This window comes from Phodopus roborovskii, unplaced genomic scaffold, assembly GCF_943737965.1.
Source record: "Phodopus roborovskii unplaced genomic scaffold, PHOROB, whole genome shotgun sequence".
Taxonomy (NCBI): domain Eukaryota; kingdom Metazoa; phylum Chordata; class Mammalia; order Rodentia; family Cricetidae; genus Phodopus; species Phodopus roborovskii.
In genome coordinates, this window is record NW_026126409.1 from 4,899,338 (window position 1) to 4,915,598 (window position 16,261).

At 34.3% G+C, this 16,261-nt stretch overlaps 1 protein-coding gene across 1 annotated transcript in view; it reads left to right on the top strand.

The window, feature by feature from the left end:
- The window catches only part of Tll1 (tolloid like 1), a 192,724-nt gene that overhangs the window by 69,841 nt on the left and 106,622 nt on the right, over positions 1–16,261 (top strand). The window contains exon 2 of the mRNA XM_051181956.1: positions 14,061–14,171. Within this exon, the coding sequence (XP_051037913.1) occupies positions 14,061–14,171 (111 nt within the window). The remainder of the gene's footprint in view (positions 1–14,060; positions 14,172–16,261) is intronic.

Sequence of the window (16,261 nt, forward strand, 5' to 3'; positions counted from 1 at the left end):
GGAATTGGAAGACTATATTTGCTATCCTAATAATACAAATTCAAAAATATTTTGTAAAAACAAACAAATAAACAAAACCTTCACACATTTGCAAAGCTACATGAATGGCTCACTTTTCTGTATAGTTAAAATATAGCACAATTTCTCTTTTTCTTTGTTTTGTATTTTGATCCAGGGTTTCTCTGCATAGCTTTGGATCCTATCTTGGATCTTGGTCGATCCACAGGCTGGGTCGATTCACAGAGATCTACCCAACTCTCCCTCCTGAGTGCTGGGGTTAAAGGCATGGGTCACCACCTTGTGCATGATTTCTAAACAGAAGGAGAGGACCAGCCTGGTTGATTGAGTACATTATTATAAAGAATAAAATGATGTGTCAGTCATACAATATGAGATACAAAGGCTATAAAGAGATAGTCCCAAGCCATTATTAAAAGTGCCTTTGGAGAGTGGCTTCCTCAATTATTGAATGGATTAATTCCACTAAACATTGCTACATGAACACATCCTCTTTATGAGTTCATACTTAGTAGATGCCATTCTGAGTATAGCTCTGTTCTTAAAACATTTATATATTTTGGAAATGTAGTGGAGAAATATCTTAATGTTCATTCCCTTTCAGAATTATCCTTCTTATGAACTAGAATTTTTATTTTTATGATTTTAATGTCTTAGGAGAGTTTCCAAAATTGTCTGTGTTTTCACATGTAGAGGATCATGAGGCATGAACCCCACACACAAGACAGTGCTTCTAACACTGTCCTAACTTCAACTAAGTAATCAACAACAGATAATTTTCCAGATGTTTCATTCTATGAATGTTTTTGTCTTCTATACCATATTCTTCTTAAATTCTTGCCTTGTGGCAAGTGAAAGGCTGACAGAGTGACATACTCAGAAAAAAAACCCATCCAAGTGCATCAGCATTTGTAGAAAAATACTCAGGATTTGATGTAACTAGCATGGGAAGTATAGAACTAGTAAATCCACCTACCCAGTGAGCATTTTTAGGGTGATATGACCAATCTGTCATTGCAGTTTATTTTTAATGTTTTTTTTGCAATGATTTAATGTAGGCTTCAAAAACCTCAGCTAAGATTTTTTGAATGATGAGTTGGAGACTAAATGGTCCATTCAAGATTGACTGAATGGCTGCTAGCAAAGCCTACCTAAGCGAAAAATTAATGTTATAGTGGATATATATATGTGTATATATGTGTATATATGTGTATATATGTGTATATATATATATACATATATATACACACACACACACAAATGAACATTTTAAAATATTTGGAACTGCTTGGTAAAATATAACTGAAAGATTTATATTTATATATTTACTTATAAAAAGAGTAATGGCTATAGAGCATTGGAAGTCAAGTAACTGTATAAGCAAATAATACTTTCATTATCTATTGTTTCTTTTCTATCTAATTGTCTATTTAAAAGGAGATTTTTTGAGAGACTAGGAGATGACTCAGAAGATAAAAGAGCTTTCTGTATGGAAGTGGGAACCCAAGTTCAAATCCCCTTAACCTTACTACGACTACTCTTTAATACAGTTACAATACAGTTACTCATGTTGTGGTGAACCCCCCCAAATAACATTATTTTGTTGCTACTACATAATTGTAATTTTGCTACTGTGATGAATTTTAATGTAAATATCTGATATGTAAGTAACTCTTGTTACAGCCTCACAAAAGGTCACAAACCACAGGTTGAGAACCTTTTCCCTAACCCATTTAAAAGATAAATAAGGATGTTTTCATATGCTATAAGGACTGAGACAAGTGCACCACTATAGCTTGCTATCTGCCAGTCTAACTTTAGGTTCAGGTGCAGATTCTGTATGAAGGAAGTCATGGGTAGAGCAGGATACCCGACATTGGCTTCAGAACATGCACATGGGCTCATATACCCCACACATGTATTTATTCATTGTATGCACATGAGCACAAACACATACAGGGTGAGAAAGAATACAAATTGAGGCAGGAGTCTTTTTCTTAATTAAGAGAGTATTTCCTTAAGTCATGTGCTAAAAGAGAAATATCAAAATATTTTGGATGATATTTTACTTGGAAAATGAAATGAATATACAAATCTGAAAGTTTCTTTTCCAAAGAATACAGGAGGACTCTTTTAACATGATGTGTTGTGAATGATTTAAGATGAAAATTACAGTTCTATTTTGAGGCCCCAGATTTAAAGAACTGATAAACTTTGAGTCAAAGGGTGTAGTTAACATTAATTAGTAAGCAATGCTGAAGTGTGATACAGAAGTTGATAAGCCAAATTTTTAATTTGTAAATTTTCTAACTAAAAGTTACTACCAAAGATCAAAATATGTAAATTTTTAGAATGGCCTATTAAGGGTTATGAATTTTGATTTTTCAAAGATTTATTTAGGAGATTTCACAGTTTTGGATGTCAACATCCCACTTTATTCCTTTTGATCCCAGACAAGTCTTGAAACAGTGCTTGTGGATTATTAAGCAGGTATTAAAAATCACATTCAGATCATAGGGTCTTGGGTTCTTTCATCATCATCAGGGCTAAAGTTATAATTAAATCCATTACTATTTATAAAAGGCATTTTCTGTAGCTTAGTTCCATTTTCCAATAAAAGTCATCTCCACATGTCAATGTATGCAACATTCCTGTTTCTGAAACCATACAAAGGAAGTAGCCACCTTTTACATCCACTATACATAAGACTCTCCTGTGAATTAAACACTTGTGTGATAACTTCCATTGCAAAATTTTACAGGTCAAGTTTCCAATTAACATTTATTCACATTTAAGAAATGGCATGTCTACTTTGAGAGAGAGAGAGAGAGAGAGAGGGAGAAAGAGAGAGAGAAAGCTTACCTCTACTAGATAAAGGGTGAGCCTATCATCAGATAAGCAGTAAGAGATTGGGATGTAATATTTTGTTTTTCTTTTCCACATTTTGAGTTAATTAATTAATTAGTTTCTGTGCACATGTCCCATGGCTTGTGTGTAGGGGTCAGAGTACAACATATAAGACTTGCTTCTCTCTTTTTATCTTGTGGCATCTGGAGCTTGAATCATGGTCTTCAAATTTAGCAATAATAGCCCTTACTTGCAGAGCCATTTCTCTGGTCTTTTAAAAAAAGTTATTAAATTTTTTTCTTTGACAATATCAAGTGTTCTTGTTTCTCTCATTTCCCTAATGATCTTATTTCCACAACTGAGCACTACTTCTTTTCTAAAGACCTTTTATAATGTTCATGCCTTTGTGTTTTGGTTGGAACCCACTAATTTGCTAAAATGTCTGGGTTACCATGGATGTGGAAGTAATTAATGGAGCCTTGGTATGCTCACCAGGGCCATATATCTGAAGATAACGAATTTATCATTATTAAATAATTCAGCACGGAAGGATAGGACCTCCTGATCCCCTCCCCAGTCCATGATGTGCAGGCAAGCCACCAGATCTGTTGTGAGAGCATGATCACAATGGCAGGTTCATGCCCATAAGATTACATTTGTGGCCCTTGTATTGTGGTTCTTATGTTCTTTCAGTCTTCTCTTTAGTGATGTTATCTGAGCCTGAGGGTTCAGGGTGGTATAAATGTTCTATTTATGGATGAGCACTCAATTGTCACTTATTTTCATCTCTTGTAGCAGCAATGGGCATCTTTATTCACCATCCTTAATTGAAAGTGAAGCTTCTCTGGTTATTTCTGAGAGTATTATTTGTCTATGAGTGTTAACATAAATATTTAGAAGGCAGTTTGTCAACATGCCTAATTCACTTAAATGACAGTATTATGTTCCCTCTTAGTGGCTGTATCCCCTACAGCCATGGATTCACTGTAGCAGTGATTCATTGTAGCAGACATGAACTCCATCCTGTGAAGCAGGCCTTGACTCCAATCAGAGACCTGCCCCAATAGCAGCTGTGCCACCATTGCCACAGGGGAACAACTTACCTGGTGTGTTGTTAATGTAGCTCATAGGGATATTTTAAATTTTAACACTATTAATAAATATCAGAGTATTCTAGTACTCAAAGGACATCATGTCAGGTAAGATTGTGCTCTGCATATTCAGCACCACATACTTTAAAAAGTCATAAAATATGAAAAATGATGCATAGATACATTTTACAGACCTTTTTAAATTTTTACTTATTTTGGTCTGAGTTTAAGTTTCTTCAATTATGTTCCAGATTTTTAAAATTACATGTGTAGGAAGAGAAGAAGTGAAATTCAGCATGTAGAATCAGGTTCTCAGGATGTCAGGGCACGTTAAAATTTTAGACTATCACTTCACTGAGCATGAATTGCTTTGTGGTTGTACAATGTGAGATAATAACCAAAGAAAGATGACCTGTACCCAAAGGAGATCTTTATATATGAGAATAATAGCCAGAAGGATTAAAAATAAACATTTTTTTACAACTTATCACTGTAATATAAGCTAAGCAGAATGAGAAAAATCAGGGAAAAGACAAGAAATACTTCTCTTTATAGGAGTTAGGAAATAAAACAAAACTAGTATATAGACCACAGTAAACTTGCATAAGCTGGTTTTACTTCCAGGAACATAGACTGAGATTTACTTTAAGAACTAGTGTCAGTATTTTGAAAATAAACTGACTTAATTAAAAAAAGAAGTATCAGGGTTCACCCTACACTGCTTACAAGTGTCAACAGTCATATTAGGGTAAGAAAAAAATAACCAGTGTTTGCTTTATTCTTATCAGACGTATGATGTGGGAAAAACAAATAAATCTACTATTGTTTGTGGTTGATTATGAATTCTGTGTTTGAACAGTGTAAAAATGGTAGATTTGCAAAACTTGTGAGCTGCAATGATTTATTTTCTTAAGACTTGTGAGAGAAAATATTAGGCTATGAACACACGCAAAAGTCTCAGTGTTTATTTTTACATTTGTTTGATCAAAGTACTTTCAGACAGTGTTATTTTTTTGTTTTCAGACAGAGATTTCCAAATGAATATTTGTGGTATGGGTGATATTTTAAAAATGTCCCGAGAATCCCTTTCCACAGGCATTGTGGGTTATAAATGCAGTTTGACAGGCGGTTTCAATGGATCTTTTGTTATGGGAAATTTTTTGTTTTCTGACTTAAAAAAGAAAGATGTTTATTTGAAAATGAAGCATTTGATCATATCCATAATATAAAATGACATGAAAACAGAGAACATTTATTTGAGAAAGAAAGACAGCATTCTGTTCATGTGCTGTCTTTAGTCTTTAGGTTAGTGGGAACAATGCAAACTCTCCCTGCTACTGATATTTAGCATAAGTGTTGATTATTGTCAAATGTGTCCATGTTTTGGAGGATTAATCCTTGTTGTCAGAGTAGATTTATCTATCTATCATCTATCTATCTATCTATCTATCTATCTATCTATCTATCTATCTATCTATCATCTACCTACGATCCCATCTTCTGTCTGTCTATCATCTATATATAGATGTACACACATACATAGTCGCAAATAAATTTGTTTCATCTTTCAGATATAACATATGCTTTTATATTAAAGTTATGTTGAACTTCCCAACTTAATGAATAATTGAAATTCATGTTGTCTGAATGAATTTCAAACATTAGATGGTGCTTGAATAGTTTCTGTCTCTTCTGTAATCAATAATCCACAGTGAAACTTATTTTTTTTTTATGTTGCACCTCCACCACCTTATCCCCATCAAAAAAATCTCTACTATTAGTAGAAGACATATTGGCCATATGAAATCCATGGATCCATCTTCCAATATCATTTATGAAGAAAGATTGAGTAAATATTTCAGTGTTAACATTTAAATATATCACTTTCCTAAAAATTAAAGATTAGATGATTTTGTTGAGTTTATATGGAAATACATAATGAAAGTGGAAATGCTGATTTTGAAAAATCTACAGATACTTTATAACTCATTTATCTTGAGACTGGCTCTTGCAACTTAATCAGTGATAGCTTTGAACTTATGATCTTCCCTCCCAGATGCCTGAGTACTCAGGTTGTAGGCATATAACCCACGGCACAGTAGAAAATGTTTTAAATAAAATATGGAATAGTATGACTATTTTCATTTCTGGTGTCTTAAGTGAGTCACATGTTACCTGGAAAAAAATCCTGTCTTTAATTTAAGCACTTTTCTGGGAATTAATATAAAATATTTCATTTGGTTTACTGTATCAAATCAAAGTTTTAGATAATTATTTTTGACAAAGAGGCCAGTGGATCAGGAGTTCAAGGCCATTAATGGCTAAGTAGGGAATCAAGACTAAATTTAGAAGACCCTGTTGTAAACAAATGACAAAAAAATAAGATAATTGTTTTTCCTATTGGGGGTTTATATTAAATTCCACATATGCTATTTGGGAAAAACTTTTTCTGTGCCTACAAAATGCTTACAGAAATTATTTTTGCTTCTAGCCTTATCTCTAAAACATGTCTTGAATCATTTCCAAAATTTTACTTTTCCTTGGTAGCTTGCAGAATAGTTGCCTATCAAGTAACAACAGGTAACTTAGGAAAGTTTACTGTTGCCCATGTTTGAGAAAATTTCCATTAGGCTTTCATGATGAGTCAAAGAGAATTGTCGGCTCCTTATATGATGTCATCCTTCCTCCCCCAGTCCAGTATCAGTTACAGCTAGACCTTTAAACAGAGTTGGAGAATGAGTAGCCAGCAAGCAGGTGCTCTTGGTTTCCCTTCCATTTCAAAGCATTCCCTCTATATCCCAAGCATTTCATGGTAACCAACTTCTAGGACACTCACGTGTTTCATGAAACTGTAAGTGAGGTAGTTATAAGAACAGGGTCACATAGTCCATAACTATATTCGATGATATATATTATAAAAATGAAACAGAATGGCAGATGCTTTAAAATTAGATTTTAAAACGTGCTTCAATAATTCACTTTATAGTGAACAAATTTGAAATGTTTGATTTTGGGAATGTTTAATGGTTAATTTTTTTGTGTAAGTCAAATTTGTCAAACATGTATCATACTTGGCTCACTTTTTAGTGAAACTTCTATCTAACCTATGTTATATTTCTATTTCCAGTTTTTTAGGTGTTTGTATTTATGTATGTATGTTTATATTCTGTATATGTGATGTGAATATGATTGTGTGTATGTGCATATACATATGGGGTTGGTTTGTACATATGCATATGGCAATGTATTGCATATATTGAATGCTGCACATGTGTGTGCTGGCCAATTTTAGGTGTTATCATTTGTCTTAGCTATGGTTTCTATTTCTGTGAAGAGATACCATGACAATAGCAACTCTTATGAAGGAAAACATCTAACCTGGGTGGCTTATAGTTCAGACATTTAGTCCATTATCATCATGGCAGCATATGGTGGTGAACATGCAGATATGGAGCTGGAGCTGAGAATTCTACATCTTCATCCACAGGCAACAGGAAGTGAACTGAGACTCTTGGCATATCTTGAGCATAGGAGACCTCAAAGCCCACCCCACAGTAACACACTTCCTCCAACAAGGCAACACATAATCTAACAAAGTCACACCTTCTAATGGTGCTCCTCCCCATGGGCTTATGGTGGTCAATTACTGAATTCAATACTGAAACTACCACAAAATTCTTAGGAGCTGTCTATCTTGTTTTAGAGATAGGCTCTCTGAGGCCTGGGATTTAGGAAGAAGGGCTTAGATGACGTGTTAGCCACTGACCAGAACCTTCCTATCTCTGTCTCTAACTCCCAACCTATCCATTACAAGTATGTGCCACCATGCCTGGCATTTTACTTTGATTCCTGGACCAAACTCAAAACTAAGACCATTGCAACAAGCTCTTTATGGACTGAAATATAGCTTCAGTTTTCAATGCTCAGTATTAATGAATTGGAAATCTTCCCTCTTTTTATTTCTCTGGCAATAAGGACTCAAGACTCTGTCATGGTTCAGATACAGACTACAGATAAAGGTAATGCACATTTATAAGAGCTAAAGAATTTGTAAGTGTTAGTTTCACGAAACGATAAATGAGGGTGGATGAGTTGGCTGAGTTGGTGTGGGTGTGGGGTTGGGCTGGGGCTTGCTTCCAGGCCTGTGGTCTTGTTCATAACTAGCACAGGGAAAGGAGAAAACTCAATTATTCTTTTACTTTTTATTTTTAAGACTTAGTTATTTTAGAATTTCATGTAATATGTTTTGATCATACTCATCCTTCCCCCAACTCTTTCCAGATACACCCTCCCACTTCTCTACACATCTAACTTTGTATTTTCTTTTTATTTATTTTTAACCCATCAAGTCTAATTTGTGCTGGAATCCTCTTGGATTTGTGGCCATCAACTGGAGTGTGGTTGACCTACCAGGGCCTACAACTTTGAAGAAAAATGTCCCTCATTCACCCTAAAGCTGTCAATTGTCTAAGGCTTGTTAGCTACGGCGGGGCTTGGATTGAAAACCCATTTCTTGCCAGTTGTCCTCCAACTGCCACACATAGTACGTGGCATGTGCATACTATCCCTCTCACAAATGATAAATGCACATAAAAGGATAAATGTTTTGAAGATAGATATATATTAAACTTTACTTAAATATCATATAATTCATGCAGATATGAGCCTGCAGTGCTAGATCATTAATAGGTACAGTTTTGTTCTTAGGTGTATGGTTAAAAATAATCATAGTTTTACATAAAGAATAAAAGTGAGAAGCAGATACTTCCTGGTTTGATTAATATTTTTGAATCTAGACTGAGAAAATCCTTCTGTGTGTGTGTGCTTGCTCACTGTTGATGGAAGCACCCTGAAGCAGGACATAGAGAGGAGACTCTGTTTTGTTCACTTGGGAAGAGGGGATTTCTTTCTGTATTGGTAAGGCCCAATAGTCTCCTTGTCTACAATACTGTGCTCTCAAGCATAATAGCAACCAGATGTAAGGTACTATGGTGTTGATCTAATAATTGTATTGATTTTTTAGGGTTATTCAGTGTGAAAATATTTTTCTTCAGTTGATTGAAGGTTTTGGTTTTTTTTTTTGTTTGTTTGTTTATTTCATTATATACTGAATTTTATTTTTTTTTATTTATTTATTTATTTATTTATTTATTTATTTATTTATTTTATATAACAAAGTCCAATTAAATGAAAACAAACATTTATACACAATATTTGGGAATTTGGGCATTGTTCTTTCCAAACTACTTCCTGCTGGTAAGGGGCGCTGTCATGGGGGATTCGAAGAAGATTCAGAAATCCTGGCTGTAGTCTGTAAGGCTGCTTTGTCCAGCTGTTTTGAATGTAGGATCACCTTGTACTCTGTTTCAGGCAGTCTGGCGTGATCAAACCACATTAGTCTGGAAGGAATCCACATCTTTTCATTTTCTGTGAAAACAAAAATAGAAATCCTTTTCCCTAGTAACTTGTCCTTGAACTTAAATTTTGGAGTCAAAGCATTTTTTTTAAAAATTTAATTTATTATTTTACATGTTGATCCCAGTTCCCTCCCTCCCCTCCATCCCTCCCTCCCTCCTTCCCTTCCTTTTACCCTCTCTGCCCTCTCATATGCACTCTAACCACCCTCCCCTCCCATCCCCCACCCTAATTCCATATGTAGGGGAATGCCATAATGATTGAAGGTTTTGACCTTGATGAAGGCATTCATTTTTGCCATCTGTGTTAAAACAATGCACTTTGAACTTTTCTCCAGAACAAATGTGTGGCCTTAGTTTATAAACCCATACATATTTTATACTTTATTAAAAGATATGAGGTACCACAGACCCTAATCCTCACAACTGCCCATTAGACCTACCATCAGTATTAAAAGTTAAAGGAAATGAAGTAGACAAAATATGTATTTCTTCTTTTTTAAGCATGTTGAATACATTTATTTATTCATTTATTCTCTCTATTGCTTCTCCCCCCTCCCGTGTGTGTGTGTGTGTGTGTGTGTGTGTGTGTGTGCATGCTTATATGCATGGAATTTCAACAGTATGTAAGTAGATGTCAGAATACAACCTGAAGGAGTAGATTGATTTTTCTCCTCCCACCGCGTGAGTCCAGCTGATGAAATTCAGAGTATCAGGTTTGGTGGCAAGTACTTTTACAAGCTACCTCAATGGTTCCCTACTTAGTAATTGTTAATCAAACATTTTGTTTTTAATTCTATCACTTACGCTGTGTTGTTTAAGGCACTTTACAGGGAGTGTGTGGAGAGTCCCAGTTTAGATTGTACAGTCTCACCATACATTATTTTATAAAGTATACTTATTCTGTGTACCAAGCCAGAACAAATGTCCTGGTCTTCTGCAACCACCAATTATGTAAGATATTGAAGACAAATGACCTTTAGGTGAAAAACAAAACCTGTGGTTTTGCATGTAGTTTCAAAATTGCCCATTCAATATTTAGTTTTGGCCCACTGGTTAGCTCCAGTTCCCTTTTGGCCACAGGAATCCCAACAGAATTCCAGACAGATAGGAAACACTTTAATCACTTTGAGCATTTAGTTCATTGTGTCATCCCATAGACCAGCTTCCTGTATTCTTTCCAGTTCTAATCTCATCAATGCCGAATCATTGTAATAGATATGTCATATTAATAATAATTGATACTTTTACTCTTTAATCTTTGATGTTTTAAAATCAAAACCACAAGATTAATATAGAGAAAATAAAGAAAAAAATTCCAAATTAGAATCTAGAATCTCATGCATTTATTTGTGTACCAGGTTTTCTCTTGGGCCACCAACCATTCTCAAATCATAAACGTAGAGTTATTTTTAATTATGAACACTCCACCTTATCTCAGCTCTTATTTTAATCTGTTTCTCTTTACCTATGTTTTGCTTCAGGGCTTTTTACATGTTTTTCTTTCTGTATATCTTAGTTTATCTAGTTCTCTTGTCTGGCTGGTGGCTACCTGGCTTCTGGCTCCAGGTGTGCCCCTCTCTTTCTCCCTGATTCTTTTCTTCTTTTCTCTCAAGCCTAGAATTCTCCTACTTATTCTCTCTGAGTTGGGCATTTCCACCTATTCCTTCCTAGCTATTGGCCATTCAGCTCTATTAGAAAAATCAAGTGCCTTAGGCAGACAAGGGAAAACAAATGCAGCACATCTTTACACAATTTTAAAAAAATGTAACAAATGTAACATACCTTCACATAGTTAGAGTCATATTCCACAGTATAAACAAATATAACATATTTTTTCTTAGTTAAAATAAATTCTACAACATTTTATAGTAGTTCGTAATGAAGAAGCACAATAGACAATAGGATTGTCATGATCTAGTTTGATTGACCAAGACTTGCACAGAATATTTTCAGGATCCAGAAAACAACTCTTAGAGTTAACTAGAGATGTTGTAAGAAACCCAAATGTGTGTAATATGGAGAAATTGAATATTTAAATGTGTAATGTGTGTGTGTGTGTGTGTGTGTGTGTGTGTTGTTAACATGGATTTGAAGATTTGTGGGTCTAACATGCATCCTGACAGCACATAAGTGAGTTGGCTTCTTCACTCACTACTTCTGAGAAAGTACTTAGTCTTCTGGACCAGTTTAGGGAGAATTCAGAATTGCCTGCCAAGCATATCTGTAGCTATAAGTTAGAATAAAGATGATAAATAAAATGGGTTTACATCCTCCAGAACTGATTTGTCTATAATTATCACCTGCCCTCATAGTTTTTTTTTTTTTTTTTTTTTTTTTTTGGTCTTTCTGGAAGTAATAGTTTTTGGTTTATGATACATGTCTAATCCACAGTTTATTGACTGTATTTGGTGTAACATATAAAGGCATATGTGCCAACTCATATGAACTGTCATACAAGAAAATAAGAATCCAAACACACTCAGATTTTAATTTACTGAATCTCTATTTATTATGTAAAATGTAGAGCTGACAAACTGACATTTCAGCAATGCAATGCCATATATTTCGAGTCAGTCAGTCTGAAAGTTTCTTCCTACAGAAATAAAAATGAATAGTATCAAAGACAATGACAGTGATAGCTATTCCCAGTAACTGGGAGTTTATTAAAATTAGAAATCTTATATTTGTCTCCAGACTCACTGAGTACTGAGATTTTGTTTTAAGTGGGTTCACTGATTATTGTTCAAAGTTAGAGAAGCCCCTGCTTAGGTTCTCACTGTCTGCAGGAATACAGCCTAAGGAAGAGATGGGCTGACTTTGATTGCCTGTGATCACAACTATTGCCTCTGTCATACATGCAATGACAATTTCTTAAAGAATAGTAAACTTAAACTTAATAAATTAATGTAACTTTAAGGGTGTTGAGAAACTTTATGATTTCTCTGGCATGTGTATGAAGTAGAATTCAATTTAGACTCTGGATTTAATTTTGGTCATCAAAGCTTTGAGTGTTATAAAGTGTTCTCTCTCTGTGACTTTGTTTCTATGATCATAAGTGACAGTAAGCCTCTCTCTATGGTGATTAGATTGCCTTTCAGCTGACTGAGTTCAGCACTGGTGATGTGGAGGGAGAAAGCATTTGAGAAGGGAGTTTGAAGTTAAGAAAGAACTATTCATAGTTTGAAATGACAACCTAACTAGAACTGAGTTCAGTTTTCTTCCTGTGTTGATTTGTACATCAATCTGACCTTTTCACCTGTCAATTTTGTGTGAAGATCTCAAACTTGCCAGTTAAATTAATTATATTAACATTATTAGCCTTTGATGAAAGCTCCAAACAATTCATATAATTTAGGATTGGTGTTTAAACTTGGTAATTTCACTACTTTTTATTAGTAGTTCTTTATAGTGCTAAAATTCATAAAGATAAAAATTACAGTCCAATAAAAGACATAAATTTTAAAATGATGGTTTTATTTCTTCATAAATCTTCATTTTTTTATCCACCACCTATTTTGTTTTACAGAAGAAAATATGAAGTTAATTTTAAACAAAGAGAATACTTGTTAACCAATATCAAAATGAAAAGAAAGAAAACAGAACAAAATGAAAAGTAATCTTGGAAATTCTAGGCATTTTCCAGAGTTTTACTGTCTCATGTTAAGTGCATTCTCTCTTCCAGGTACCCTAAAGTTAGAGTACTGTGACATCTTTTGCTACAAAATAATCAAAGGTTTAGTTTCAATTTGAACAAGGGATCTATTTCATTATGATGTTAGTATTTATGATCTTAAATGTATAAGCTTGTTATGAATGAGACCCATTCTTTCACAATGACTTATAGACCTTTGCACTTTGTCACTTCAGGAACTTCAAAATTATCCATAATCCAGAAGACAAAGAGTCTATCCAAGGCTTTATGATACATAAAAAAAGCAGTTTATTACTCATTAAACATGAACAGAATAGCATATAGTTGTTGCCTAAATAAACATTGACTTAAAACTTAGGTTTTTAAATTGTGCATCCTTTTCTAAATACCTAGAAGTAGCTTTGTCTTTAAAGACATTATCTTAAAAGCTACAGAGAGTGCCAAGTGAGTGCTGCCCCTGCATAGCCTTCTTAGTTTGGATTGAATTTTGCTGAATTGAGTCCTCTTAGTACATCTTTTCTTCGTTACTATTTCCACCTGTTGGTGAAGGCTTGCACAGGGTCACAGACATCTGTAGAAAATACAAGCACTCATATTTAATTTTCATAAATTTGCAGATTAGCTCATGGCACCAGCTTCTTCCTGTAGACCAGCTCCTTCAAACAAACTGCTCTTTCCTTTCTGTCAAAATACCAACGTTGTTGAGATGGTGTATTTATACTCTGACAAGTTTAATTTACCCTGGTAAGATTATCTTAAAAATATACCCTTTAAAAAATGCTTCATTTTTAATTATGTGTTTATATGAGTGGGGTAAAGGGTACACATGAGTGCAATGGCCATGCAGCTGGAGTTATAGGTGTTCCTGAGGCACCTGAGGTAGTTGCTGGAAACAAATGTGATCCTCTGCAAGAACAGTATGTGCTCTTAACCTCAGACAGCTCCCCAGCCATTTCATAATGTCCTGTAGTTAACTGTATGTGCATTGATTTTACTCTGACATTTGTTACATTTTAATCCCACTTTTTGTTCTAGCTGTGTTTTGGGGTGACATTGCCTTAGATGATGAAGACTTAAACATCTTTCAAATAGACAGGACAATTGACCTGATGCAGAGTCCCTTTGGAAAACTTGGACATACCACAGGTATGTCTGACTATTTGAACATATTTATAATTGCTTTGCAGGAAATACAACTGAAGTTCTGTGAATACTCTTAAAAACCCACATCAAATTTGACTTTGTGCACAGATATAAGCATAGTTTAAAGTTTAGGTTCTTATCATAATTTTATTTGTATTTTTATTTAATGACCATTTTGTACTTAAGCTCCATGCCTGGCTCTGCATGGATAACTTTTATAAAAACCCCTGGAAATGATTTTAATTTTTGGTGTTTTAAACATGTTTGAATTATGCCTATATGGAAACCCAGAAGTTTAAAGTATTAAGTTTTAAGGTTCAAATATCCTTTATAATTTCTTAGTACAATTTTTATTCTGCGTTCCATTTTAGAGTAGATTTTGTCTTCCAGTTAAATATGAATAATGTTATTTATTTATTATTTGTTTTTGAGACAGTGTCTCACATAACTTGGACTATTTTCAGTCTTGCTATACACTCAATACTGGCCTCAAACTTCTGAGGCTCCTACTTTCACTACCCAAGTGCTATTTTAATCCTATGCTACAGTGCCAGTAATTAAAACATTGAGTTGATTCATTCCCTTTATCTTATTTAATTCCTCCCTCTGCTAGTCTGACCTTTTCTTTCTTACTTATGCCAGTGATTCTCAACCTTTGAGAGTGAAATGATCCTTTCACAGGGGTCACATATCAGATATCCTGCATATCAGATCTTTACATTATGATTCGTAACAGTAGCAAAATTGCAGTTAGGAAGTAGCATGATAAATTTATTTTCTTTTTTGGTTGGGGTCACCACAAGATAAGGAACTGTATTAAAGGACCTCAGCATAGGAAATTGATAACCACTGTTTTATCCTTAGTAACATTAAATATAGATATGATTCCTCTGCTATCCAGCAGATAAATCTAGAGTTATGACTTTTTACTCTGCATCAATATTTCTTTTTCTAAATCATTCACTTTAGTATCCTTTTTGTTTCAGCAAAATCTAAACATGGAAAAGCTGTATGGTAATGCAGAGGATGCCAGTGTGATGGTTCCTCAAAGTGGCAGATGTTAACAGTAGGCTGTGTGTGTTCAGAAACACATATGCACATGAATGAAAACACTTTGAAATTAATTATATTTTTGCAAGCAGTTTCTAAATCAAGGGCATTGACCTATGTAGTTAAAATATTCTCACAGCTAAGAAAATTCTTTGATCGAGTAACACAAAAGGTAAAAATCGAAAGAATTCACTAAATATAATATTTTTGGCCTTAATTATATATAGTGACAATCTTTTCTGAGATCAGGACCACTGCATATACGTTGCAAACATAAATATATAGATAATGTATAGTTAACATATATTAATACATATGCTAGGATATCTTGAAAACTATGATAGTTGGCACATGTCCATTTTCTGGGCTGTGCATTCCATGTACTGAACAACCAAAGGCCACAGAATTTGCTCTGTGAACTCAGATTTTCAAAGCCATCAATTTTCTTTAATCTCTTACACATACACAAGAAAAGGTGCAGGTCTCTTCATGACATTTTCGTATCTACTTAGTCATAGTTGGCCTTCTTTCCAAGCCCTCTCTGTTAGGCTTAGAATGGAAATTGGAAAGCACCTTCTTACACAGAATGCTTCTTTCTCCAACTTTTATGGGGACAGTTTATTATGTACAGTAAAGAACTGACACTACTTGGCAAACCCTGTGTATGTCAAACTGTGTTTTGAGTTTCTATTAAAATTACTCTTTGCTGTAGGTGCTATTTAGGTCATTTCTTAGGCCTCACTTTCCATGCTATTTTAGAGTCATTGATTTTCTGTGATTAAAAAACTCATCACTATCATTTAATGTTGCTATTTCATTTAAATGCAGGCTCTGAGATAACATAGATGGAGGAAAAATAATATCTAGTTTAGGACACAATTTAGTTTTGCTAATATAAATATTACAGGTTCGTGGATGTCAAGCACACAGAACAGAAAACTCAGTTGTAACTTGTACTCAACAGGTGAATTTCAAATAATTTAAGTGTCCTACATTTTATGATTTCACTGCATTTTCCCTTTCCTGAGGATTTGTTTATATAA